The sequence below is a fragment of the Nerophis lumbriciformis genome, linkage group LG20, assembly GCF_033978685.3.
Source record: "Nerophis lumbriciformis linkage group LG20, RoL_Nlum_v2.1, whole genome shotgun sequence".
In the NCBI taxonomy this organism is placed as follows: Eukaryota; Metazoa; Chordata; class Actinopteri; order Syngnathiformes; family Syngnathidae; genus Nerophis; species Nerophis lumbriciformis.
This window is the reverse complement of record NC_084567.2, coordinates 562322-590000: the sequence shown is the minus strand read 5'-3', so window position 1 is coordinate 590000 and position 27679 is coordinate 562322. Positions and strand designations below refer to the sequence as shown.

General features: G+C 37.6%; 3 protein-coding genes across 5 annotated transcripts in view; 1 reads left to right on the top strand and 2 right to left on the bottom strand.

Moving 5' to 3' along the window:
* The window catches only part of LOC133619099 (actin filament-associated protein 1-like 2), a 19505-nt gene extending 12329 nt beyond the window's left edge, over positions 1 to 7176 (bottom strand). The window contains exons 1-3 of one of the 2 annotated variants that reach the window (XM_061979964.2): positions 7108 to 7176; positions 2976 to 3110; positions 1338 to 1412 (exon numbers count right to left, since the gene is read on the bottom strand). In XM_061979964.2, coding sequence (XP_061835948.2) covers positions 1338 to 1412; positions 2976 to 3110; positions 7108 to 7123 — 226 coding nt within the window. In that variant the 5' untranslated portion in view covers positions 7124 to 7176. The remainder of the gene's footprint in view (positions 1 to 1337; positions 1413 to 2975; positions 3111 to 7107) is intronic. The other variant, XM_061979966.2, reaches the window with a different exon arrangement.
* A 4972-nt stretch (positions 7177 to 12148) lies between these two features.
* Positions 12149 to 15990, top strand: LOC133619098 (ras-related protein Rab-14-like). Of its 2 annotated transcripts, none has more exons than XM_072915287.1 (8): positions 12149 to 12307; positions 12669 to 12734; positions 12808 to 12861; positions 12982 to 13159; positions 13224 to 13290; positions 13386 to 13473; positions 15191 to 15221; positions 15306 to 15990. In XM_072915287.1, exons 2-8 carry the CDS (start codon positions 12683 to 12685, stop codon positions 15481 to 15483), a joined length of 648 nt encoding a protein of 215 aa, XP_072771388.1. In that variant the 5' UTR covers positions 12149 to 12307; positions 12669 to 12682; the 3' UTR covers positions 15484 to 15990. The 2 variants fall into 2 exon arrangements, with proteins under 2 accessions (XP_072771388.1, XP_061835947.1); XM_061979963.2 differs by having other exon boundaries at positions 12164 to 12307; positions 12646 to 12734.
* Positions 15984 to 27165, bottom strand: mak16 (MAK16 homolog (S. cerevisiae)). The gene is made up of 10 exons (XM_061979962.2): positions 26973 to 27165; positions 24516 to 24565; positions 23137 to 23246; positions 22998 to 23062; positions 18233 to 18384; positions 18120 to 18174; positions 16572 to 16646; positions 16398 to 16514; positions 16270 to 16335; positions 15984 to 16208 (listed from the first exon to the last, which is right to left on the bottom strand). Exons 1-10 carry the CDS (start codon positions 26985 to 26987, stop codon positions 16047 to 16049), a joined length of 867 nt encoding a protein of 288 aa, XP_061835946.2. The 5' UTR covers positions 26988 to 27165; the 3' UTR covers positions 15984 to 16046.
* Between the last annotated feature and the right edge of the window lie 514 nt (positions 27166 to 27679).

Below are 27679 nucleotides of genomic sequence, written 5' to 3'. Positions count from 1 at the left end.
TGTGTATTCAGATCTGCCAATGCGTGTTTTTATTTGTGTGTCCGTATTTCGATCTGTGTGTGTGTGTGTAATCAGATCTGCCAATGCGTGTTTTTATTTGTGTGTCCGTATTTCAATCTGTGTGTGTGTGTGTGTGTGTGTGTGTGTGTGTGTGTGTGTGTGTGTGTGTGTGTGTAATCAGATCTGCCAATGCGTGTTTTTATTTGTGTGTCCGTATTTCGATCTGTGTGTGTGTGTGTATTCAGATCTGCCAATGCGTGTTTTTATTTGTGTGTCCGTATTTCGATCTGTGTGTGTGTGTAATCAGATCTGCCATTGCGTGTTTTAATTTGTGCGTCCGTATTTCAATTTTTGTTTGTAAAATAAAAATCTGTGTGTGTGTGTGTAATCAGATCAGTGTGTGCGTGTTTTAATTTGTATTTCTGTAATTACATTTGTGTGTGTGTAATACAAAACAATTTGTCTGTCTGTTTCAATCTGTGTGTGTGTGTGTAATCAGATCAGTATGCGTGTTTTAATTTGTGTGCCCGTATTTCGATTTGTGTGTGTAAAAAAGATCTGTGTGTGTGTAATCAGATCCGCATGTGCGTATTTAATTTGTGTGTTTGTATTTAAATTTGTAAGTGAGTCTAACCAGCCTGTGCGTGTTTTGATTTGTGTGTTTGTAAAAATGTTCTGTCCGCCCATATCTCGATGTGTATAAGTGTGTGTGTGTGTGTAATCAGATCTGCCGATGCGTGTGTTTTATTTTGTGTGTATGTATTTCAATTTGTGTGTGTAAAAAAAGATCTGTGAGTGTGTATCCAGATCAGTGTGTGCATGTTTTAATTTGTGTGCCCGTATTTCGATTTGTGTGTGTAAAAAAAGATCTGTGTGTGTAATCAGATTCGCATGTGCGTGTTTTATTTTGTGTATTTGTATTTACATTTGAAAGTCTAACCAGCCTTTGTGTGTTTTGATTTGTGTGTGTGTAAAAAAAAAAAATCTGTCCGTCCATATTTCGATCTGTGTGTGTGTGTGTGTGTGTGTGTGTGTGTGTGTGTGTGTGTGTGTGTGTGTGTGTGTGTGTGTGTGTAATCAGATCTGCCAATGTGTGTTTTAATTTGTGCTTGTAAAAAAAAAATCTGTCTGTCCATATTTTCATATTTGATATTTTGCCACACACATTTTTGCTACACACACACACATAGAACTACGGACACACAATTTAAAACACGCACAGGCAGAGCTGATTCCACACACACAGATTGAGATACACACACACAAATTAGTGCACGGACACGTCAATCTGATTACACACACACACAGACAGAATAACAGGCGGACGTTAGCGTCACCTGTCTGCGGCACATCTGCCTGGTTGCTAGGAGACGAGGACGGACAGCTCATGATGACGTACTCTGCGTCCTCCGCTGGAGACAACAAACATGTCAGTCACACAACAACACAACAAGCATGTCAGTCACACAACAAGACAACAAGCATGTCAGTCACACAACAACACAACAAGCATTTCAGTCACACAAGAACACAACAAACATGTCAGTCACACAACAAGACAACAAGACAACAAGCATGTCAGTCACACAACAAGACAAAAAGCATGTCAGTCACACAACAAGACAACAAGCATGTCAGTCACACAACAAGACAACAAGCATGTCAGTCACACAACAAGACAACAAGCATGTCAGTCACACAACAAGACAACAAGCATGTCAGTCACACAACAAGACAACAAGCATGTCAGTCACACAAGACAGCAAGACAACAAGCATGTCAGTCACACAACAAGACAACAAGCATGTCAGTCACACAACAACACAACAAGCATGTCAGTCACACAACAAGACAGCAAACATGTCAGTCACACAACAAGACAAAAAGCATGTCAGTCACACAACAAGACAACAAGCATGTCAGTCACACAACAAGACAACAAGACAACAAGCATGTCAGTCACACAACAAGACAAAAAGCATGTCAGTCACACAACAAGACAACAAACATGTCAGTCAGACAACAAGCATGTCAGTCACACAACAAGACAACAAGCATGTCAGTCAGACAAGAAGACAACAAGCATGTCAGTCAGACAAGAACACAACAAACATGTCATTCAGACAAGAAAACAGTCACACAACAAGACAAGAAGACAACAAACATGTCAGTCAGACAAGAAGACAGTCAGACAAGAAGACAAGACGTGTGTCAGTCAGACAAGAAGAAAAGAAGACAACGAACATGTCAGTCAGACAAGAAGACAACAAACATGTCAGTCAGACAAGAAGACAGTCAACAAGAAGACAACAAACATGTCAGTCAGACAAGAAGACAACAAACATGTCAGTCAGACAAGAAGACAACAAACATGTCAGTCAGACAAAAAGACAACAAGCATGTCAGTCACACAACAAGACAACAAGCATGTCAGTCACACAACAAGACAACAAGCATGTCAGTCACACAACAAGACAACAAGCATGTCAGTCACACAACAACACAACAAGCATGTCAGTCACACAACAAGACAACAAGCATGTCAGTCACACAACAAGACAACAAGCATGTCAGTCACACAACAACACAACAAGCATGTCAGTCACACAACAAGACAACAAGCATGTCAGTCACACAACAAGACAACAAGCATGTCAGTCACACAACAACACAACAAGCATGTCAGTCACACAACAAGACAACAAGCATGTCAGTCACACAACAACACAACAAGCATGTCAGTCACACAACAAGACAACAAGCATGTCAGTCACACAACAAGACAACAAGCATGTCAGTCAGACAGTCAGACAAGAAGACAACAAACATGTCAGTCAGACAGTCAGACAACAAACATGTCAGTCAGACAGTCAGACAACAAACATGTCAGACAGTCAGTCAGACAACAAACATGTCAGACAGTCAGACAAGAAGTGTGTCAGTCAGACAAGAGTGTGAAGTAGGTGCGTGTGTACTTGTGGCGTCTTGCGTCTGCAGGGCTGACACCAGTTGTGAGATGGACTTCTTCTGGACCTGGGCCTTGTAGCTCAGGTTCTCAGAGTCCAGCACTGACAGGAAGGCCTGCAGGTCCCACATCAGCTTGGACAACACTGGACACACACACACACACACACACACACACACACACACACACACACACACACACACACACACACACACACACACACACACACACACACTTATCTGAACATCACTTCCTGTTTGGGGCTTTGCCGCTGCAACATACACACATTTATGTCTGAATCACACGACAACAACTGGACCAACAATGTGTGTGTGTGTGTGTGTGTGTGTGTGTGTAAGATTTCAGATGTTTTACCATGAAAACCAAAGCCTCAAATTAGCACAAAGATGGGAATCCTCCTCTGTGCTGTGTGTGTGTGTGTGTGTGTGTGTGTGTGTGTGTGTGTGTGTGTGTGTGTGTGTGTGTGTGTGTGTGTGTGTGTGTGTGTGCGCACGTCGGAGGGTGTGGAGTAGCTTTCTTTCATCCTTTGTTAAAAATAGTCAAGAAGAAAAAGAAGTGTTTGTATTGCTCTCTCCTAACTTTGCAGTTGTCCAATCAGCATCAAGCCCCGCCCCTCATTATGTTTATTTATAATATTAACATTCAAGCTGCAGTCATTTGAGAAGAAACCTACCAAAAAGTAGAGGACCGGACTTCACTGCTGCCTGGCAGCCAAAAGGTTGCTGGTTTGATTCCAGCGCCGAGTTCAACAAGTGGTCTGCAAGCCTTCCAGAACGTTCTAAGCCAGCCTTTCAAAAACCTCCTTCAGGGTTAAAGCAGCAGTAGAACCTCCTAGAAGTCTTCTCAGACCCTCAGAAGACAAGTCCAGACCTTTTCAGGAAGACCTTCATGGAGGTCCATTCATGTCTTTATGATGAAACATTTTTGTTTACACTAAATTTATGCAACGGAATTTTTTACACCAAATTATGCTGACAACTTTATTGAGTAAACATTTGTGAGCAATGTGTGTTTGTTAAAATACATAATTCAGTCATAATTCAGTGTGGAAAACTCTGCGTAAATATATGAAATGTGGAAAACATGCATTGTATAAAAATTCAGTGTGAAGTAATTGAGTGTAAAAAAATTAAGTGCAAAAAAATTAAGAATAAAAAAAATAGTGTATACAAATTCAGTGTAAAATAATTAGGTGTGGAAAAAAAATCAGTTCATAAAAATTCAGTGTCGAATAATTAAATGTGAAAAGAATGAATTGTATAAAAATTCAGTGTAAAGTAATTGAGTGCAAAAAAAATGAAGTGCGAAAAAAAATTCAGAATAAAAAAAATAGTGTATAAAAATTCAGTCTGAAAAAAATTAAATGTGAAAAAATTCAGTGAATAAAAATTCAGTGTAAAAACATTAGTGAACAAAAAGTCGTTAATTAAGTGTGAAAAAAATGTGGGTATAAAAATTAAGTGTAAATAAAATTAATAGTGAAAAAATTCAGTGTTTAAAATTTCAGTGTTTAAAAATTCAGTGTAAAAAAAATCAGTGTAAATTAATTTAGTGTTAAAACATTCAGTGTGTAAAAATTCAGTGTAAAAGAATGAAATGTGGAAAAAAATTCAGTGTACAAAAATTTAGTGTGAAAAATAGTGTAAAAAAAAAAAAGTTAAATAAATATTTTGTGTGTAAAAAAATCTGATATAAAAAAAGGAGTGTAAAAAAAATCAGTGTAAAATAATCAGGTGTGAAAAAAAACAGTGTATAAAAATCAGTGTAAAAAAATTAAATGTGAAAAAAAATTCAGTGTACAAAAGTTTAGTGTGAAAAATAGTGTAAAAAAAATAAAAGTTAAATCAATATTTTGTGTGTAAAAAAATGTGATATAAAAAATGTAGTGTAAAAAGAATCAGTGTAAAATAATCAGGTGTGAAAAAAATCAGTGTATAAAAATTCAGTGTAAAAAAATTAAATGTGAAAAAAATTCAGTGTCGAATAATTAAATGTGGAAAGAATGAATTGTATAAAAATTCAGTGTAAAGTAATTGAGTGCAAAAAAAAATGAAGTGCAAAAAAAAAATTCAGAATAAAAAAAATAGTGTATAAAAATTCAGTCTGAAAAAAATTAAATGTGAAAAAATTCAGTGTATAAAAATTCAGTGTAAAAAAATTAGTGAACAAAAAGTCGTAAATTAAGTGTGAAAAAAATGTGGGTATAAAAATTCAGTGTAAATAAAATTAATAGTGAAAAAATTCAGTGTTTAAAATTTCAGTGTTTAAAAATTCAGTGTAAAAAAATCAGTGTAAAATAATTTAGTGTTAAAACATTCAGTGTGTAAAAATTCAGTGAAAAAGAATGAAATGTGGAAAAAAATTCAGTGTACAAAAATTTAGTGTGAAAAATAGTGTAAAAAAAATTGTTAAATAAATATTTTGTGTGTAAAAAAATGTGATGTAAAAAAATGTAGTGTAAAAAAAATCAGTGTAAAAATAATCCGGTGTGAAAAAAATCTGTGTATAAAAATTCAGTGTAAAAAAAATAAATGTGAAAAAAATTCAGTGTAGAAAAATAAGTGTGAAAAAATTCAGTGTTTAAAAATTCAGAGTAAAAAATTTAGTGAATTTGGTGTAAAAAATGTGTAAATCAAAATTCAGTGTCAAAAAATCAGTGCACAATAATTCAGTGTAAAAGAATGAAATGTGGAAAAAAATTCAGTGTACAAAAATTTAGTGTGAAAAATAGTGTAAAAAAAAAAAGTTAAATAAATATTTGTGTGTAAAAAAATCTGATATAAAAAAAGGAGTGTAAAAAAAAATCAGTGTAAAAATAATCAGGTGTGAAAAAAATCAGTGTATAAAAATTCAGTGTAAAAAAATTAAATGTGAAAAAATTTCAGTGTAGAAAAATAAGTGTGAAAAAAATTCAGTGTTTAAAAATTCAGAGTAAAAAATGTAGTGAATTTGGTGTAGAAAATGTGTAAATCAAAATTCAGTGTCAAAAAATCAGTGCACAATAATTCAGTGTAAAAGAATGAAATGTGGAAAAAAATTCAGTGTACAAAAATTTAGTGTGAAAAATAGTGTAAAAAAAAAAAGTTAAATAAATATTTTGTGTGTAAAAAAATCTGATATAAAAAAGGAGTGTAAAAAAAAATCAGTGAAAAATAATCAGGTGTGAAAAAAATCAGTGTATAAAAATTCAGTGTAAAAAAATTAAATGTGAAAAAAACTCAGTGTAGAAAAATAAGTGTGAAAAAAATTCAGTGTTTAAAAATTCAGAGTAAAAAATTTAGTGAATTTGGTGTAAAAAATGTGTAAATCAAAATTCAGTATCAAAAAATCAGTGCACAATAATCCAGTGTAAAAAAAAATCAGTGTATAAAAATTGTATAAAAATTCTGTTTTAAACAATTCACTGTGTAAATATTCGGTGTAAAAAAATGTAGTGTACACAATTCAGTGTAAAAAAAGATGAAGTTTAAAAGAATTAAGTAAAAAAAAAAATAGTGCAGAAACATTAGTTGCTTTAAAACGTTTGCGGTCACGTGACCCGGGTCACATGACTGCCAATCCCTCATTGACTGCTTGTGAGACAAGATCCATGACTTCAGTTTTAACTGACCAGAAAAGGCTGTTGAATTTAAAGCAACAAATATTTATGCACTGCATTTTTCTGCACTGAATTTTTACACCAAGAATTTTAATAAACTACTTTTTTTTTTTACATTGCATTTTTACCGACGGAACTACATTTTCAAACACAGCAAAAAAATGCTTTACAGAGTTTTCTGCAATGAAGTTGTCAGCATAATTTCATGGAAGCATAATTTGACGTGTTAGCAAACACTAAATATTCACCAAAAAAGGCAAAAAAGGCAGACATTAAGCTACTTTTCAGCATCCTCTGACTGCCAATCAACACAATGACCTGCCTCTATAGCCCCGCCCCCACTCAACAAAAGGTGATGATGCAGTAGTTTTAGGTATGGTAAGTTAAGTGTTAGTAGTAGATTTAGGTATGGTAAGTATAGTGTTAGTAGTAGATTTAGTTATGGTAAGTCAAGTGTTAGTAGTAGATTTAGGTATGGTAAGTCAAGTAGTTTTAGGTATGGTAAGTAAAGTGAGCACAGTACCTTTCTGTTTGTCCATCTTGTCTCACCACGTGACGCTCCCCTGCGCTGTCATGGCTGCTCAGTAACAACACGCAACTAAAAGTCTCCTCGCTGAGCTCTTCTGATCAGGCGCGCTTACTCGGAGGGGGCGGGGTCAGGGGCGGTGACGTCACGACCAGGGAGGAGACACGCACACACACGCAATACAACATTATTTCTAGAAGGGGTCTCTCCCAATGAACCAATTAAAAACAATTATCACACGGCAGCCACGCCCACTTATCGTTTGCCAAACTATCTCGCGAGCAGACAAAAACAAAAACAACACAACTTCTGGTTCAAAGAAGAACTTGTCCTGTTTCTAGAAAGTACTTTTGATAAAGACTAAGAAAACGCTGTTGATGTCTACTAGAACATTCCATATTCACTCAGTCACAAATATATTTTGTTTTATTCTGAAATAAAACACATTTTATAAAAAGACCATATTGTAAAACATAAATATACATAAATACACTGTAAAAACAATATAGTCTTTTCTTTTGTTCTTAAATCGCACATGTTATTTTTTCATCTTTCTTTTTATTTTGACAGAAGTTTTGTTTGGGATTATTGTCTGAAACTTTAGTGAAGATATATTTCATATCCACATTTTTAAAATGTCATTTTCATGTTCATAATGTGACCGACGTTGGGTTTTTTTTGTATGTAAACTTTAGTATCATGTTGTTGTTGTTGTTGTTGAAATTATTTTTTTTGGGGGAAAAAAACACGTAATACAAACTTTTTATTTTTTATTTTTTTCAACTTATTCAACATCTCCAACATGCACATCTCCAACATTTTAAATAAAAAAACAAAAACAAAAACAAAAAAACACGCAGTACAACTTTTATTTATTGATTTTTCTTTAAACTTTTTCAACATCTCCAACATTTTAAATAAATAAAACAACAACAACAAAAAACAAAAAAACACGCAATACAACTTTTGTTTATTTATTTTTCATTTATTTTTATTTTTTACAACTTATTCAACATCTCCAACATTTTACATAAAAAACAAAAAAACAAAAAAAAAACGCAATACAACGTTTATTTATTAATTTTTTTCAACTTATTCAACATCTCCAACATTCACATCTCCAACATTTTAAATTAAAATAAATAAATAAATACAATTAAAAAAACACGTAATACAACCTTTTTTTTTTTTTTACCACTTATTCAACATCTCCAACATTCACATCTCCAACATTTTAAATAAAAAAACAAAAACAAAAAAACAAAAAAAACATGCAGTACAACTTTTATTTATTGATTTTGTTTTCAACTTATTCAACATCTCCAACATTCACATCCCCAACATTTTAAATAAATAAAAAAACAACAACAACAACAAAAAACCACGCAATACAACTTTTATTTATTTATTTTTCACTTATTTTTATTTTTTACAACTTGTTCAACATCTCCAACATTTTAAATGAAAAAAACAACAACAAAAAAAACAGGCAATACAACTTTTATTTATTTATTTTTTTCAACTTATTCAACATCTCCAACATTCACATCTCCAACATTTTAAATTAAAAAAACAAACAAACAAAAAAACACGCAATACAACTTTTATTTATTTATTTTTTATAACTTATTCAACATCTCCAACATTCACATCTCCAACATTTTAAATAAATAAAATAAAATTAAAATAAAAGTAAAACACGCGATACAACTTTTATTTTATTTTATTTTTTTACAACTTATTCAACATCTCCAACATTCACATCCCCAACATTTTAAATAAAAAAACAAAAACAAAACAAAAAAACACGCATTATAACTTTTTTTAATTGTATTTATTTATTTTTTTACAACTGATTCAACATCTCCAACATTCAAATCTCCAATATTTTAAATAAATAAAAAACAACAACAAAAAACGGAAAAAAACACGCAATACAACTTTTTTTTTTTTTTTTTTAAATTTTTATTTTTTTTACAACTTATCCAACATCTCCAACATTCACATCTCCAACATTTTAAATAAATAAAACAACAACAAAAAAACAAAAAAAAAACACGCAATACAACTTTTATTTATTTATTTTTCATTTATTTTTATTTTTTACAACTTATTCAACATCTCCAACATTTTAAATAAAAAACAAAAAAACAAAAAAAAAACACGCAATACAACTTTTATTTATTTATTTTTCATTTATTTTTATTTTTTACAACTTATTCAACATCTCCAACATTTTAAATAAAAAACAAAAAAACACGCAATACAACTTTTATTTATTTATTTATTTTTTCAACTTATTTAACATCTCCAACATTCACATCTCCAACATTTTAAATTAAAAAAACAAACAAACAAACAAACAAAAAAACACGCAATACAACTTTTATTTATTTATTTATTTTTTTACAACTTATTCAACATCTCCACCATTCACATCTCCAACATTTTAAATAAATAAAAATAAATAAAAATAAAAATAAAACCCGCAGTACAACTTTTATTTTTATTTTTTATTTTTTACAACTTATTCAACATCCTCAACATTCACATCCTCAACATTTAAAAAAAAAAAAAAAAAAACAAAAAAAAACCGCAATATAACTTTTTTTAATTGTATTTATTTATTTTTTTACAACTGATTCAACATCTCCAACATTCAAATCTCCAATATTTTAAATAAATAAAAAAACAACAACAAAAAACGAAAAAAAACACGCAATACAACTTTTATTTATTTATTTTGTATTTTTTTATATTTTTTTTTACAACTTATTCAACATCTCCAACATTTTAAATAAAAAACAAAAAAACAAAAAAAAACACGCAATACAACTTTTATTTATTTATTTATTTTTTTACAACTTATTCAACATCTCCAACATTCACATCTCCAACATTTTAAATAAATAAAATAAAATAAAAATAAAAGTAAAACACGCAATACAACTTTTATTTATTTATTTATTTTTTTTACAACTTATTCAACATCTCCAACATTCACATCTCCAACATTTTAAATAAATAAAAATAAATAAAAATAAAAATAAAACCCGCAGTACAACTTTTATTTTTATTTTTTTATTTTTTACAACTTATTCAACATCCTCAACATTCACATCCTCAACATTTTAAATAAAAAAACAAAAACAAAACAAAAAACACGCAATATAACTTTTTTAATTGTATTTATTATTTTTTTTTACAACTGATTCAACATCTCCAACATTCAAATATCCAATATTTTAAATAAAAAAAACAACAACAACAAAAAACGAAAAAAAAAAACACGCAATACAACTTTATTTATTTATTTTTTATTTATTTTTATTTTTTTTTACAACTTATCCAACATCTCCAACATTCACATCTCCAACATTTTAAATAAATAAAAAAACAACAACAAAAAACAAAAAAACCACGCAATACAACTTTTATTTATTTATTTTTCATTTATTTTTATTTTTTTACAACTTATTCAACATCTCCAACATTTTAAATAAAAAACAAAAAAACAAAAAAAACAGGCAATACAACTTTTATTTATTTATTTTTTTCAACTTATTCAACATCTCCAACATTTTAAATTAAAAAACAAAAAAACAAACAAACAAAAAAACACGCAATACAACTTTTATTTTATTTTTTTTATTTTTTTTTATAACTTATTCAACATCTCCAACATTCACATCTCCAATATTTAAAATAAATAAAATAAAATAAAAATAAAAGTAAAACACACCATACAACTTTTATTTTTATTTTTTTATTTTTTTACAACTTATTCAACATCTCCAACATTCACATCCCCAACATTTTAAATAAAAAAACAAAAACAAAAACAAAACAAAAAAACACGCAATATAACTTTTTTTAATTGTATTTATTTATTTTTTTACAACTCATTCAACATCTCCAACATTCAAATCTCCAATATTTTAAATAAATAAAAAAACAACAACAAAAAACGAAAAAAACACGCAATACAACTTTTATTTATTTAAAAAAAAAAATTTTTTAATTTTTTTTTACAACTTATCCAACATCTCCAACATTCACATCTCCAACATTTTAAATAAATAAAAAAACAACAACAAAAAAACACGCAATACAACTTTTATTTATTTATTTTTCATTTATTTTTATTTTTTACAGCTTATTCAACATCTCCAACATTTAAAAAAAAACAAACAAAAAAAAAAAACACGCAATACAACTTTTATTTATTTATTTTTTCAACTTATTTAACATCTCCAACATTCACATCTCCAACATTTTAAATTAAAAAAACAAACAAACAAAAAAACATGCAATACAACTTTTATTTTTATTTTTAATTTTTTTTTATAACTTATTCAACATCTCCAACATTCACATCTCCAACATTTTAAATAAATAAAATAAAATAAAAATAAAAGTAAAACACGCAATACAACTTTTATTTTATTTTATTATTATTTTACAACTTATTCAACATCTCCAACATTCACATCCCCAACATTTTAAATAAAAAAACAAAAACAAAAACAAAACAAAAAAACACGCAATATAACTTTTTTATAATTGTATTTATTTTATTTTTTTGCAACTGATTCAACATCTCCAACATTCAAATCTCCAATATTTTAAATAAATAAAAAAACAACAACAAAAAACGAAAAAAACACGCAATACAACTTTTATTTATTTATTTATTTATTATTATTTTTACAACTTATCCAACACCTCCAACATTTTAAATAAAAAAACAAAAAAAACACACTAAAAAACCACGCAATACAACTTTTATTTTATTTTTTTAAATTTTTTTTACAACTTATCCAACATCTCCAACATTTTAAATAAAAAAACAAAAAAACACACCAAAAAAAACACGCAATACAACTTTTATTTTATCTTTTTGTAATTTTTTTTACAACTTATTCAACATCTCCAACATTTTCAATCATTCGACAGAAGCAAGTAAAGTGACCAATGACGTCATTTGCTGTCGTTTGAAAGGGTTCGTTGAGTCAACGCGGTGGGAGGGGGGGAGAGAGAGAGCAGGAGATCTCGCGAGAGTTGACGTCACGGTTGGGCCGGCAGAGGAAGAATTGCGGAAGAGGCGGAGCTTCGTGACGGCTAACAAGCTAAGCTAATTATCCGTCTGAGCAGCAGCTTGCCTTGTCGCCTCTACGCTTAAACATCTCAACACAAGGTAGGAAAACATCAATTCAGCCAGCAAATAATCCCCTAACGCTTCATGTTTCTTCATGTCGGACTCTTGTTAGCCTGGCTAGCTTGTTAGCTCAATGACCAGAAGCTTGTTTTCCAAGTGTTTATTTTGCGTTAAACATGTCACTTTTTATACCGTCTGACTGTTGCACTTCCACTTTTTACACCACTTTTGACACCGTCTGACCAACGTCTAAGCGCGTCAAGCTAAGTGTTAGCCTAGCTCGTCGCTGCTAAATAATTAGGACGAGATGTTTGACTAAAGATGGCGGAGATGTTTGATTTCAACTCCAATCTTCCTTTTTGTGGACTTGACTGCAGGTGTTTTGTGCACTTGACTGCAGGTGTTGGAGCCAAGATGACCGCCGCACCTTACAACTACTCCTACATCTTCAAGTACATCATCATTGGTGAGCCGGTCACATGACTCGTGACGTCATCGCCTGACCCCTCAAGTCATTGAAGGTGTGTTTTGTTTTGCAGGTGACATGGGAGTAGGCAAGTCCTGTCTGCTGCACCAGTTTACTGAGAAGAAATGTGAGTTGTTTTTTTTGTTCCCTACCTTTTTTACTCATTGACATGCTGTTTATGACGTGTGTGTGTGTGTGTGTGTGTGTGTGTGTGTGTGTGTGTGTGTGTGTGTGTGTGTGTGTGTAGTCATGGCGGACTGCCCTCACACCATCGGGGTGGAGTTTGGCACCAGGATCATGGAGGTGCACGGCCAGAAGGTGAAGCTGCAGATTTGGGACACGGCCGGCCAGGAGCGCTTCAGGGCCGTCACCAGGTCCTACTACAGAGGAGCGGCGGGGGCCCTCATGGTCTACGACATCACCAGGTGGTCACGCGGCGGTCCGCGCGGCGCCGACGAACACGCCGGCTCACCTTGTGTTTGTTGGCAGGAGGAGCACCTACAATCACCTGAGCAGCTGGCTGACGGACGCCAGGAACCTGACCAACCCCAACACGGTGAGCAAAGCGCTCGCTCTTACCTGGCCGAGGCGACACTCTTACCTGGCCGAGGCAGCACTCGTGCACGTTACGACTGCGGCCGGTGTGTGCAGGTCATCATTCTGATCGGCAACAAGGCCGACCTGGAGGCGCAGAGGGACGTGACGTACGAGGAAGCCAAACAGTTTGCAGATGAGAACGGTGAGCGGCGTTTTGGAAATGAGGTCAGAGGTCACGTCACACACATGAACAAGGAGCAGACGTTAAGACGGCCATCAGGGCAGGAATGTCAACACCAGCGTGGAGAACAACCATGTCAACCAAATGGTTCAAACACTTAACTATAAGATCCCCTCAATCATCAGGAGATTTTAATGGGAGCATTCGCATACCATGGTTTATATAGGGCACAGAGTGGGTGGGTACAGGCTGGCGTAGGGGCGTGGTGATTAGCTCATGTGTTACCTAGGAGGTGTTTCCGTCTGTGGCGGCATGCTGTTACAATTTCGCTGCGCTTGTTGAGGGATGACAGGTCTGGACGGTAAATGATAAACAGTTTCTCTTTCAAGCATAGGTTGCATCTTTTATTACCACTATTGTAAGGTGTGCTGGATGCAAGAATTTGCCATGTTATTGAATATTCAACATTATTGTCTTTGAGGTCCCAAATGTGTTTGCTGAGTTCTGTGGTATTCCGCAGGTTTTGGTTCCTGAAAGAAGCCTTGTGATTGTTCCATCTGGTTTTGAATTCTCCCTCGGTTAATCCTACATATGTGTCGGATGTGTTAATGTCCTTGCGTGTTATCTTAGATTGGTAGACAACTGATGTTTGTAAGCACCCCCCGTTGAGAGGGCAATCAGGTTTCTTTCGACAGTTACAGCCTTTGTTGGTTTTGGAGTCGCTCTGTCCGGGGGCCGACGGCTCATTTGCAATTGTTTTGTTGTGGTTTGAGATAATTTGTCGTATATTGTTCATGCAGCTGTAGCTCAATTTAATGTTGTTCTTGTTGAATACTTTTCTTAGGGTGTTGTCTTTGGGAAAATGTTTGTCAATCAGATTGAGGAATTTGTGTCCAATGTTAGTTGAGACGTTTTTGCTGTATGGGGGGTTGTACCAGATGATGTCGTTTCGTTTTCTGTTCTTTTTTGGCTGGTTTCCTGGCGTGGGTTCATAGGTGAGGGTGAAATTGTATCCGCTTTCATCAAGGGCTTTTTGGTACGGGGGGGGGGGTTGCTTGGTCAAATTCAGCTTTGCTAGATGACAGCATCGATAGCCTTTTATTAATTCCGGTAGGTATTCTTTTCGTGGTGGTGGGGGGGTGGTTGCTGTCATGGTGCACGTATTGGAGTGTTGTGTTGGGTTTCGTGAATGGTTGGTAGCTGTTATTTCTCAGGTTGAAAGTGACGTCAAGGAAGTTGACGGTTTGCTTGTTGGCTTCAATCGTGATCCGTAGGCCGTTCTCTTTGAAAATTTGGCATATGCGCTTCTTGGTATTCTCGCTGCTCCTTGGCGAGGCGCGACACACTGCCAGTCCGTCATCACGGTAAATACCAAGGTTCAGGTTGAGGCTAGCGAGCTGGGAGAGGAGGAAACTCCCAACGAGTTCACACGTTTCTGCTCCGTCAAAACTTCCCATAGTGACGTCAAATGTTGCATTGTTCTTTTTTTGCCATGGTGTACTGTTGTGGATGAGAATGGAGTTTTTTGCGTGGATGATGATGTTTCTATATATATATGTTTATATATATATATTTATAATACTATACATGTGTGTGTTGGATGTGATAAGTACACAAACAGTTCAACAGGTGACCTTTACCTCATCACTATATTCATGAGCTAATTAGCATGAACGTTTATGAGAGGAAGTCTTTGATGATGTCAACATGGACTTGTTTTTCTTGTATTGATGATCAGGTTTGTTGTTTCTGGAGGCCAGCGCCAAGACGTGAGTACACACACACACACTATGTATATATCAGTGTGTCACTGTCATTGATTGATTGAGATGGTTTATGTTGTTGTGGTCCAGAGGAGAGAACGTGGAGGAGGCTTTCTTGGAGGCTGCAAAGAGGATCTACCAGAACATTCAGGATGGAAGTTTGGACCTGAACGCGGCAGAGTCCGGAGTCCAGCACAAACCGTCGGCACCGCAGGGGGGCCGCCTGAACGCTGACAGCCAGCCGGCCAAAGAGGGCTGCAGCTGTTAACCAGCAGGACCCGGAACATTCTACACACCTGCAGCACAGGACCAATCATCACTAATCTGATCTGACAGCTCATTTGGACTAACTCTCCAGGTGCTGGACCAGTCCAGACCAGGTGGATCAGTCCTACGTCCAGCTCTGCTAATCTCATCCGCACTTTTTCTTCTTTCTACTGAAAAGCCTCTCATCCCAGGCTCCTCTTTTTACGGAACCTTCCAGACATTGAAGTGCGTCTCTTTGCATCGTTCCAACATATCAAGCCGCTGTCGCCCCCTAGAGGAAGTCCTGGCCGCTACACTTTTTAGCATTGAAACCATTCCTCAAGCTAGCTGCCAAATGTAGTCTTAATGCACACGCTAGCACCTTCTTTTTGTCATGGAACCAATTGTGCAGAAAGTTGACCTTTGACCCAGGTCCTGGCCTTAAGCAGCCTGAAGGGGGCGCTGCATGTATGTAACAATTATTTATATTCCACACTTTCTTTGTAAATAAACTCAACACCACATGGAAGATGTTTTATTCAAATAATTGCAAAAAAAAAAAGTTTGTTGCCGTGGCAACAGTTGCTACGTAGTCACGCTCTTGGCAGGCGGCTCCGCCTCCCGCTCGTATTCTATCTCCACGTACGCTCGCTTCTTCCTGGCGGGAGATTTGCCTTTGGCCTCCTCCTCTTCCTCAGTGGTCATGTCCTCATCTTCCTCGCTGCTCGCCATCAACTTGTTCATTTCCTGCGGGCGACAGCGTGCTCGTCACCGATGTCATGTGACCTGCCATGTGACTTTGTCTCACCTCAAAGTCGCTGAGGTCGCTCTCGTCCATGTCGTCAGCTGCTACAAACTCCTTCTGGCCCACATCCTGCAGGAGTCACATGGTCAACACCTCTTTTAAACTAACCCAAGTGTACCACCCTTCCTCACCTTTTCCTCCTCTTCCTCCTCCTCCTGGTCCGTCTCAGACTCCGCCTCGCTCTCCTCCTCCTGCTCCTCCAGAGCTTTGTCAAAGGCGTGCATGGGGAAGTTGTAGATGTCTCCGTACTGAAAAAGAGGACATTAGAGTGCGTGGGGCGTGAGGAAGGGGGCGGAGTCACGTACCGTGCCCTGTTTGAGCCTCTCTAGCAGCTCCTTCTCGATGGCGTTGTCCAGCTGGGCGGCGATCAGAGCTTTTTCCTGCAAGCACAAAGCAGCGGCGTCAGAGGGGACAGCGGCGTCAGAGAAGGGACAGCGGCGTCAGAGGGGAGAGCGGCGTCAGAAAAGGGACAGCGGCGTCAGAGGGGACAGCGGCGTCAGAGAAGGGACAGCAGGGTCAGAGGGGACAGCGGCGTCAGAGAAGGGACAGCGGCGTCAGAGAAGGGACAGCGGCGTCAGAGAAGGGACAGCGGCGTCAGAGAAGGGACAGCGGCGTCAGAGAAGGGACAGCGGCGTCAGAGGGGACAGCGGCGTCAGAGGGGACAGCGGCGTCAGAGGGGACAGCGGCGTCAGAGAAGGGACAGCGGCGTCAGAGAAGGGACAGCGGCGTCAGAGGGGACAGCGGCGTCAGAGGGGACAGCGGCGTCAGAGGGGACAGCGGCGTCAGAGGGGACAGCGGCGTCAGAGGGGACAGCGGCGTCAGAGAGGGGACAGCGGCGTCAGAGGGGACAGCGGCGTCAGAGGGGACAGCGGCGTCAGAGGGGACAGCGGCGTCAGAGAAGGGACAGCGGCGTCAGAGAAGGGACAGCGGCGTCAGAGAAGGGACAGCGGCGTCAGAGGGGACAGCGGCGTCAGAGGGAACAGCGGCGTCAGAGAAGGGACAGCGGCGTCAGAGAAGGGACAGCGGCGTCAGAGAAGGGACAGCGGCGTCAGAGAAGGGACAGCGGCGTCAGAGAAGGGACAGCGGCGTCAGAGGGGACAGCGGCGTCAGAGGGGACAGCGGCGTCAGAGGGGACAGCGGCGTCAGAGAAGGGACAGCGGCGTCAGAGAAGGGACAGCGGCGTCAGAGAAGGGACAGCGGCGTCAGAGAAGGGACAGCGGCGTCAGAGAAGGGACAGCGGCGTCAGAGAAGGGACAGCGGCGTCAGAGGGGACAGCGGCGTCAGAGGGGACAGCGGCGTCAGAGAAGGGACAGCGGCGTCAGAGAAGGGACAGCGGCGTCAGAGAAGGGACAGCGGCGTCAGAGAAGGGACAGCGGCGTCAGAAGGGACAGCGGCGTCAGAGGGGACAGCGGCGTCAGAGGGGACAGCGGCGTCAGAGGGGACAGCGGCGTCAGAGAAGGGACAGCGGCGTCAGAAGGGACAGCGGCGTCAGAGGAGACAGCGGCGTCAGAAGGGACAGCGGCGTCAGAGGGGACAGCGGCGTCAGAGGGGACAGCGGCGTCAGAGAAGGGACAGCGGCGTCAGAAGGGACAGCGGCGTCAGAGGGGACAGCGGCGTCAGAGAAGGGACAGCGGCGTCAGAGAAGGGACAGCGGCGTCAGAGGAGACAGCGGCGTCAGAGGGGACAGCGGCGTCAGAGAAGGGACAGCGGCGTCAGAAGGGACAGCGGCGTCAGAGGAGACAGCGGCGTCAGAGAAGGGACAGCGGCGTCAGAGGGGACAGCGGCGTCAGAGAAGAGAAGGGACGGCGGCGTCAGAGAAGGGACAGCGGTGCAGGTTTAAGAAGACTTCTCACCTCTTTGCGCTTCTCCCGCCGCTCCACCTTCCTGCTGAGTGGAACCAGCTTCCTCCTAGAAGACGGGTGGAGTTATGAAGGAGACGATGTTGAGGGCGAGTGTGAGGACTTACTGTCTTTTGAGGAGCAGCTTGCGCATGCGGATCAAATACTGCGTGATCTTGGTGAAGCGCTGCTTACACTTGTGGCGTGCAAAGCGAGGCCAGTAGATCAGGTTCTCATCAATCTGTTCCAGGGCCTGTTCGTAGTTCTTGCTCAGCTTCACCTGCACACACAGCTCCTTGTCTAGTGTGGCTCTTAAGGCAGTGAAAGGCTTTCAAACATTGAATTGTGGCCAATCAAACAGAGCTATTGACTTCTAAACCTTTCTGCAGCAATAATGCAAACACTTGAGTGCTCATGTCCTAACTTGGACAACTTTGCATACTAAGTAGGGGTGTAACGGTACACAAACATTTTGCTTCGGTAGATATTTACATATATCCGAATTTAAGTGTTACTTCTTTTATTTCATAGTCATATTTGAAAACAGCTTGCGTTTTTCCATTTGTCTGCAAGTAAACTGTGTGTGTTAACCTTGAAGCTTTGGAATGTAAGAAAGAGAGATAATGTGCATGTGTTTTGACTAGAGAGATTTAAGAGGGGAGAGGGTTTTTGTCGGGAGGACAGACCAGCTTAGCGGGGGGATTGAATGTTCTATGCTGGACTGGTGTCAATGTACATATGCAAAGCTTTGCAAATATATTACAAAATACCTATTCTGTCTCTGGTGGTTTTTCAACTCAGCCTTAAGTGTCGTAAAGAGCTTGGAAGCGACTTGTGACTTGAATTCCCTGGGAGGAACAACTGGTCCAAAACGCAACAGTACCTCGGTTTAGAGGTCACGGTTCGGTTCAATTTCGGTACAGTAAGAAAACAACAAAATATAAATGTTTTGGTTATTTATTTACCAAATTTGTAAACAATGGCTTTATCCTTTTAACATTGGGAACACTATAATAATTCTGCCCACGTTAATCAACATTAAACTGCCTCAAGTTGTTGCTCAGATGAAATAAAATGACAAAACTTTTCTTCTACATATAAAAAGTGCAACATTAAACAGTTTCAAGTCAACTCATCATGCTTCATTTATTACAGCATTTGGGAATCCTATAGTTGATTTTTATTATGTAAATGTTATGTTTTTATGCACATGTGATAGCAGGGACCCTGCCATTCAAAACTAGGCTGCTGCATTACTAATGATTCATATAACTATAGCTGAAAAAAATAGTACAATAGCAATAGGAGAGACTATTCATCCCTGAACACCATGGAGTTCATGTAGGCTTAATGATGCAGTTACATTATTATATCAACTATCAGAGACAGAAACTCTTCATTTAACATAATGTCCTTTTTGCTGCTTCAACACAGAAAAAGGTAAAGTGAAATAACAGACAAGACAGGGCTTTGCTGTCCGTAACACACACACACACACACCGTAAAATGAGCTATCCTTACACTAAAAACAAATTAGCCTTCACCTCAAGTCAGGACTGCGAACAAGCTGAGCTGCCTTTTATATTTCTAGAAGGTCAACGGGCTCATAGTGATGTTACTAGTACCGTATTTTCCGCACCATAAGGCGCCCTGGGTTATAAGCCGCGCCTTCAATGAACGGCATATTTCAGAACTTTGTCCACCTATAAGCCGGCCCGTGTTATAAGCCGCATCTAACTGCGCTAAAGGAATGTCAAAAAAACAGTCAGATAGGTCAGTCAAACTTTAATAATATATTAAAAACCAGCGTGATGTGGGCGCGCATGGAGTCGTATATCAACATGGACGGAGCTGCGTGAAAAAAGCCACCCGGCCTCTTCGCGTAAACTTCCCTTAACCACTCGCTCATCTTTTCTTCATCCATCCATCCCTTCGAGTTAGCTTTTATGATGACGCCGGCTGGAAAGGTCTCTTTTGGCAAGGTCTTCCTTTTGAATATCACCATGGGTGGAAGTTTCTGGCCATTAGCATGGCAAGCTAGAACCACAGTGAAGGATGACTTCTCATTCCCTGTGGTGCGAATATTCACCGTACGTGCTCCCGTTGTATCCACAGTGCGGTTCACAGGAATATCAAAAGTCAGTGGAACCTCGTCCATGTTGATAATGTTCTCTGGCCGGATCTTTTTTTCAGCTATCTTGTTTTTACAATATGCACGGAAAGTAGCCAGCTTTTCTTGAAAGTCTTTAGGCAGTTGCTGTGAAATAGTAGTCCGTGTGCGGATGGAGAGATTGCGTCTTTTCATGAACCGGAAACCTGTCGCTTAGTAGGAGCCATTTTGTGGTCTTTACAGATGTAAACACACAAAGGAAATGAAACGTAATATCCGCGCGCTTCTTCTTCTTCTACGCGGGCGGGTGGTTGCTTACAGTAGAAGAAGAAGCGCTTCCTGTTCTATGGGGGCGGGTGCTTACCTTGGCGGTTGCTTGCGTAGAAGAAGAAGCACTTCCTCTTCTACGGGGAAAAAAGATGGCGGCTGTTTACCGTAGTTGCGAGACCGAAACTTTATGAAAATGAATCTTAATATTAATCCATATATAAAGCGCACCGGGTTATAAGCCGCACTGTCAGCTTTTGAGTAAATTTGTGGTTTTTAGGTGCGGCTAATAGTGCGGAAAATACGGTAGTTGACTGGGAGGTGTTTATTATCATTTGGGGAGAGTCCGCTGCCTGATGCTTACCTGCTAAACGCTACGCACGGACTACATGCGCTCTGAATACGCACTGCTGATTGGCTGTTACTGCTCTGTATGTAACCAATCAGATGGTTGTGTGGGTGGGACAATGCTGGGTGTGTGTGTAGAGGACTGACAGAGACAGGCAGAAGGAAGCGGAGGCGGCTACTTCATATGTTCGTGTGGAAACTCGTTCGGTACACCTCCGAAACGAACTGAAACGGTTCAATACAAATACACGTACCGTTACACCCCTAGCACTAAGTCATCATTAGAAGATCACAAGTCTAAATGATGTCATACTAAGTCATCATTAGAAGATCACAAGTCTAAATGATGTCATACTAAGTCAAAGTTGTTCTCATAATACACACTTTCATATCTCTTTCAACTTTTGACCTTTTATTTCATAATTTGGACTTTTTATATCATTTCAACTTCCTTCATTAGAAGATAAAAAGTCAAAATTCTTCTCATTATTTCTATTTTGTCATCTCATGACTGTCTCATAATTTCACCTTTTTATGTCACAATTGTGAATTTTTATCTCATCATTTCAACTTCCTTTATGTAAAACAAAAAGTGTAAATTCTTATTTCATTTACCGTATTTTCCGCACTATAAGGCGCACCTAAAAACCACAAATTTTCTCAAAAGCTGACAGTGCGCCTTATAACCCGGTGCGCTTTATATATGGATTAATATTAAGATTCATTTTCATAAAGTTTCGGTCTCGTAACTACGGTAAACAGCCGCCATCTTTTTTCCCGGTAGAACAGGAAGCGCTTCTTCTTCTACGCAAGCAACCGCCAAGGTAAGCACCCGCCCCCATAGAACAGGAAGCGCTTCTTCTTCTACTGTAAGCAACCACCCGCCCGCGTAGAAGAAGAAAAAGCGTGCGGATATTACCGTACGTTTCATTTCCTTTGTGTGTTTACATCTGTAAAGACCACAAAATGGCTCCTACTAAGCGACAGGGATCCGGTTCATGAAAAGATGCAATCTCTCCATCCGCACACGGACTACTATTTCACAGCAACTGATATTCCTGTGAACCGCACTGTGGATACAACGGGAGCACGTACGGTGAATATTCGCACCACAGGGAATGAGAAGTCATCCTTCACTGTGGTTCTAACTTGCCATGCTAATGGCCAGAAACTTCCACCCATGGTGATATTCAAAAGGAAGACCTTGCCAAAAGAGACCTTTCCAGCCGGCGTCATCATAAAAGCTAACTCGAAGGGATGGATGGATGAAGAAAAGATGAGCGAGTGGTTAAGGTAAGTTTTAAGTTTACGCGAAGAGGCCGGGTGGCTTTTTTCACGCAGCTTCGTCCATGTTGATATACGATTCCATGCGCGCCCACATCACGCTGGTTTTAATATATTATTAAAGTTTGACTGACCTATTTGACTGTTTTTTTGACATTCCTTTAGCGCAGTTAGATGCGGCTTATAACACGGGGCGGCTTATAGGTGGACAAAGTTTTGAAATATGCCGTTCATTGAAGGCGCGGCTTATAACCCAGGGCGCCTTATGGTGCGGAAAATACGGTAGATTGTTTCAATCTCACACTGATGAATTTATGAGATACAAACATATAAATGATTTGATAAGAAAATTGAAATTTTGACTTTTTATTTCATGATGACTTTTTTTCTCTCATAATTGACATTTTTTAAAATCACAATTCAGATTTTTCATTTCATTCTGATTTTTATCTACCAACTTTGCAGTGTTGTCCAAATAAGAATGAAAGGAGAGAAGTGTTCCTACAACAAATAAGAATGTAAGGAGAGAAGTGTTCCTACAACAAATAAGAATGTAAGGAGAGAAGTGTTCCTACAACAAATAAGAATGTAAGGAGAGAAGTGTTCCTACAACAAATAAGAATGTAAGGAGAGAAGTGTTCCTACAACAAATAAGAATGTAAGGAGAGAAGTGTTCCTACAACAAATAAGAATGTAAGGAGAGAAGTGTTCCTACAACAATTGACTTCAATATTCTGTGTTTGACATTCAAGTGCTCCTAAAACTACTTTATTAACATATTCTATGTATACACTGGTTACTAGCTGGCAAGTCCAGTGCTAATCGCTGGACATCAACTAGTCGCTGGCTCTAGATGTAGTTGACTAGCCCTGCTCTACACTCACCTTCTCCCACATTTTGGCAGGAAAGGCTGCTCGCTCGATGACCTTCATGTAGAGGAAACACTGTCCTGCAGTGGAAACACCGTCAGTCTTCAAGGTCAACACAGCATGCTACTAGTTACTAGTTATAGTTACTAGTTACCTTTCTCCTCCCGCACGGTGGCATACTGGCTGTTGGCCAGTGGGCAGGATGAGCGGTTACACAAACCTGTCACGTTGTACTCGTTACGACAGAAACTCTGGGTTTTGGTCCTGGAGGAGACAACTCACATGTCAATCAACACATGAACACATGATGTTCTTCACAAGTCATTGTGCTGAAAGTCAATGAACACATGATGTTCTTCATAAGTCATTGTGCTGAAAGTCAATGAACACATGATGTTCTTCATAAGTCATTGTGGTGAAAGTCAATGAACACATGATGTTCTTCATAAGTCATTGTGGTGAAAGTCAATGAACACATGATGTTCTTCATAAGTCATTGTGCTGAAAGTCAATGAACACATGATGTTCTTCATAAGTCATTGTGCTGAAAGTCAATGAACACATGATGTTCTTCATAAGTCATTGTGCTGAAAGTCAATGAACACATGATGTTCTTCATAAGTCATTGTGATGAAAGTCAATGAACACATGATGTTCTTCATAAGTCATTGTGGTGAAAGTCAATGAACACATGATGTTCTTCATAAGTCATTGTGATGAAAGTCAATGAACACATGATGTTCTTCATAAGTCATTGTGATGAAAGTCAATGAACACATGATGTTCTTCATAAGTCATTGTGCTGAAAGTCAATGAACACATGATGTTCTTCATAAGTCATTGTGATGAAAGTCAATGAACACATGATGTTCTTCATAAGTCATTGTGGTGAAAGTCAATGAACACATGATGTTCTTCATAAGTCATTGTGATGAAAGTCAATGAACACATGATGTTCTTCATAAGTCATTGTGCTGAAAGTCAATGAACACATGATGTTCTTCATAAGTCATTGTGCTGAAAGTCAATGAACACATGATGTTCTTCATAAGTCATTGTGCTGAAAGTCAATGAACACATGATGTTCTTCATAAGTCATTGTGATGAAAGTCAATGAACACATGATGTTCTTCATAAGTCATTGTGATGAAAGTCAATGAACACATGATGTTCTTCATCAGTCATTGTGCTGAAAGTCAATGAACACATGATGTTCTTCATAAGTCATTGTGCTGAAAGTCAATGAACACATGATGTTCTTCATAAGTCATTGTGATGAAAGTCAATGAACACATGATGTTCTTCATAAGTCATTGTGATGAAAGTCAATGAACACATGATGTTCTTCATCAGTCATTGTGGTGAAAGTCAATGAACACATGATGTTCTTCATAAGTCATTGTGATGAAAGTCAATGAACACATGATGTTCTTCATAAGTCATTGTGGTGAAAGTCAATGAACACATGATGTTCATAAGTCATTGTGGTGAAAGTCAATGAACACATGAATGTGGGATGTTCTTCAAACTTACTTGACTTTATGTGAGCAGAACTGCTTGTTGCCTATTATGTCCCAAATCACCTGCAAGACAATCACACCACCTTATCATCACCTGAACTACTTACTTACATTCATCACAGACTTAGTTATATTCATCACCTTCTCATCACCTAAACTACTTAGTTACATTCATCACAGACTTAGTTACATTCATCACCTTCTTATTACCTAAACTACTTACTTACATTCATCACCTACTTATCACCTAAACTACTTAGTTACATTCATCACCTTATTATCACCTAAACTACTTAGTTACATTCATCACCTTCTTATCACCTAAACTACTTACTTACATTAATCACAGACTTAGTTATATTCATCACCTACTTATCACCTAAACTACTTACTTACATTCATCACAGACTTATTTACATTCATCACCTTCTTATCACCTAAACTACTTAGTTATATTCATCACCTACTTATCACCTAAACTACTTAGTTACATTCATCACCTTCTTATCACCTAAACTACTTACTTACATTCATCACAGACTTAGTTATATTCATCACCTACTTATCACCTAAACTACTTACTTACATTCATCACAGACTTAGTTACATTCATCACATTCTTATCACCTAAACTATTTAGTTACATTCATCACCTACTTAGTTAGATTAATCACCTTCTTATCACCTAAACACATGAACTACTTAGTTACATTCATCACCTACTTAGTTAGATCCATCACCTTCTTATCACCTAAACTACTTGGTTAGATTCATCACCTACTTAGTTATATTCATCACCTTGTTATCACCCAAACACAATAACTTAGTTATATTCATCACCTAGACACATGAACTACTTAGTTATATTCATCACCTTGTTATCACCTAAACACAATAACTACTTAGTTATATTCATCACCTAAACACAATAACTACTTAGTTATATTCATCACCTAGACACATGAACAACTTAGTTATATTCATCACCTTGTTATCACCTAAACACATGAACTACTTAGTTATATTCATCACCTTGTTATCACCTGGACACATGAACTACTTAGTTATATTCATCACCTTGTTATCACCTAAACACATTAACTACTTAGTTACATTCATCACCTTGTTATCACCTGGACACGTGAACTACTTAGTTATATTCATCACCTTGTTATCACCTGGACACATGAACTACTTAGTTATATTCATCACCTTGTTATCACCTAAACACATTAACTACTTAGTTACATTCATCACCTTGTTATCACCTGGACACATGAACTACTTAGTTATATTCATCACCTTGTTATCACCTAAACACATTAACTACTTAGTTACATTCATCACCTTGTTATCACCTGGACACGTGAACTACTTCGTTATATTCATCACCTAAACACATTAACTACTTAGTTACATTCATCACCTTGTTATCACCTGGACACGTGAACTACTTAGTTATATTTATCACCTGGACACATGAACTACTTAGTTGTATTCATCACCTTGTTATCACCTAGAGAGATTAACTACTTAGTTAGATTCATCACCTTGTTATCACCTAAAAACATTAACTAGTTATATTCATCACCTTGTTATCACCTGGAGACATTAACTAGCTAACCATACAGTTAGTTATATTCATGCCTTGTTATCACCTAGAGACATAAACTAGCTAACCATACAGTTAATTATATTAATCGCCTTGTCATCCGCATATACATACACTAACTAACCAGTTATATTCATCGCCTTGTTATTAGAGACATAAATTAAGTAATCACACAGTTAGTTGTATTCATCACCTTGTTATCAGTTGGAGAAATATATACATAAACTACCTAGCCATACAGTTAGTTATATTCATCACCTTGTTATCAATTAGAGAAGTACATACATAAACTAAGTAATAACACAGTTAGTTATATTCATCACCATGTTATCAATTAGACAAACTAGTTAGTTATATTCATCACCTTGTTATCAGTTAGAGACGTAAACTAGTTAGTTATATTCATCACCTAGTTATCAGTTAGATACATGCACTAGTTAGTTATATTCATCACCTAGTTATCAGTTAGAGACACGAACTAGTTAGTTATATTGATCACCTAGTTATCATTAGATACACGGACTAGTTAGTTATAATGATCACCTAGTAATCATTTAGCGACATAACCTAGTTAGTTGTATTACTAATCTAGTTATCAATTAGATACATGGACTAGTTAGTTATAATGGTCCTTTAGAGAAATAACCTAGTTAGTTATATCATCACATAGTTAGCATTCGCTTACTAGCTCGCTGTTATATTCCACAAGCACGCCAACAACTTGTGTCATGTGTCCAAATAGCTGTGTGTTCAAATGATTTAGACGTCAAAATGAATAGAAAAGTTGAAGTTTAAAAGCGACATATTCCAACTGGCATGCTAATGTTAGCATGAGGCTAACAAGGCGAGTGTACTCACGTCGTCGTGCTGCATGTTGCTTGGTTGGCCGAGCTGCTCGAAGCTTGACTTTTCTAAACAAGCGAGGTGGAAATATGTCAAGTTAGGCTACAAAAAAGCCTCTAAACTCTGCACTGTCTTGTCTCAAGGGCCGCATGGACGATCAGCAAGTCGCCATCTTTGTTGTGCTTGGCCCGACATCTCGCGAGGTTTGCCTGCTGAATCTCGCGAGGTTTGCCTGCTGACGCGAAAACATCGCTCTGACTTCCGGAAAAGGCTGGCAAATATCGCGAGATCACACTGTGGCCTTTCTTTTGTATGGAAGTCCGTGTACGCCACAAAAATATTAAATAGCTCAAACTGCAAATCTTATTGTCAAATACAAAGTTATTACTATCAACTGTCATACTTGTGACAGGGAATGGGGAATTGTGAGATAAAAAAATATCTAAATTATGAGATAAAAATTCAGATTTATGAGATAAAAGTCAAAATTATAGAATAAAAAGTTACAATTATGAGATAAAAAGTTACAATGAGAGATAAAAATTCAAAATTATGGAATAAAAAGTAAGAATTATGATATGAAAAGTTAGAATTATGATATAAAAAGTTAGAATTATGAAATAAAAAGTTAGAATTATGAGATAAAAAGTTAGAATTATGATATAAAAAGTCATAACTATTAGATACAAATTTGACTTATACCTCATAATCTCAACTTTTGA

Coding starts and splice junctions, on each gene's coding strand:
- LOC133619098 (XM_072915287.1), top strand. CDS start 12,683: ATGACCGCCGCACCTTACAACTACTCCTACATCTTCAAGTACATCATC. Junction 12,862..12,981: donor CCAGTTTACTGAGAAGAAAT/GTGAGTTGTTTT, acceptor GTGTGTGTGTAG/TCATGGCGGACTGCCCTCAC. Junction 13,474..15,190: donor ACAGTTTGCAGATGAGAACG/GTGAGCGGCGTT, acceptor ATTGATGATCAG/GTTTGTTGTTTCTGGAGGCC.
- mak16 (XM_061979962.2), bottom strand. Junction 18,385..22,997: donor CTGCCAAAATGTGGGAGAAG/GTGAGTGTAGAG, acceptor CTGTGTGTGCAG/GTGAAGCTGAGCAAGAACTA. Junction 18,175..18,232: donor AAGCTGCTCCTCAAAAGACA/GTAAGTCCTCAC, acceptor CCCGTCTTCTAG/GAGGAAGCTGGTTCCACTCA.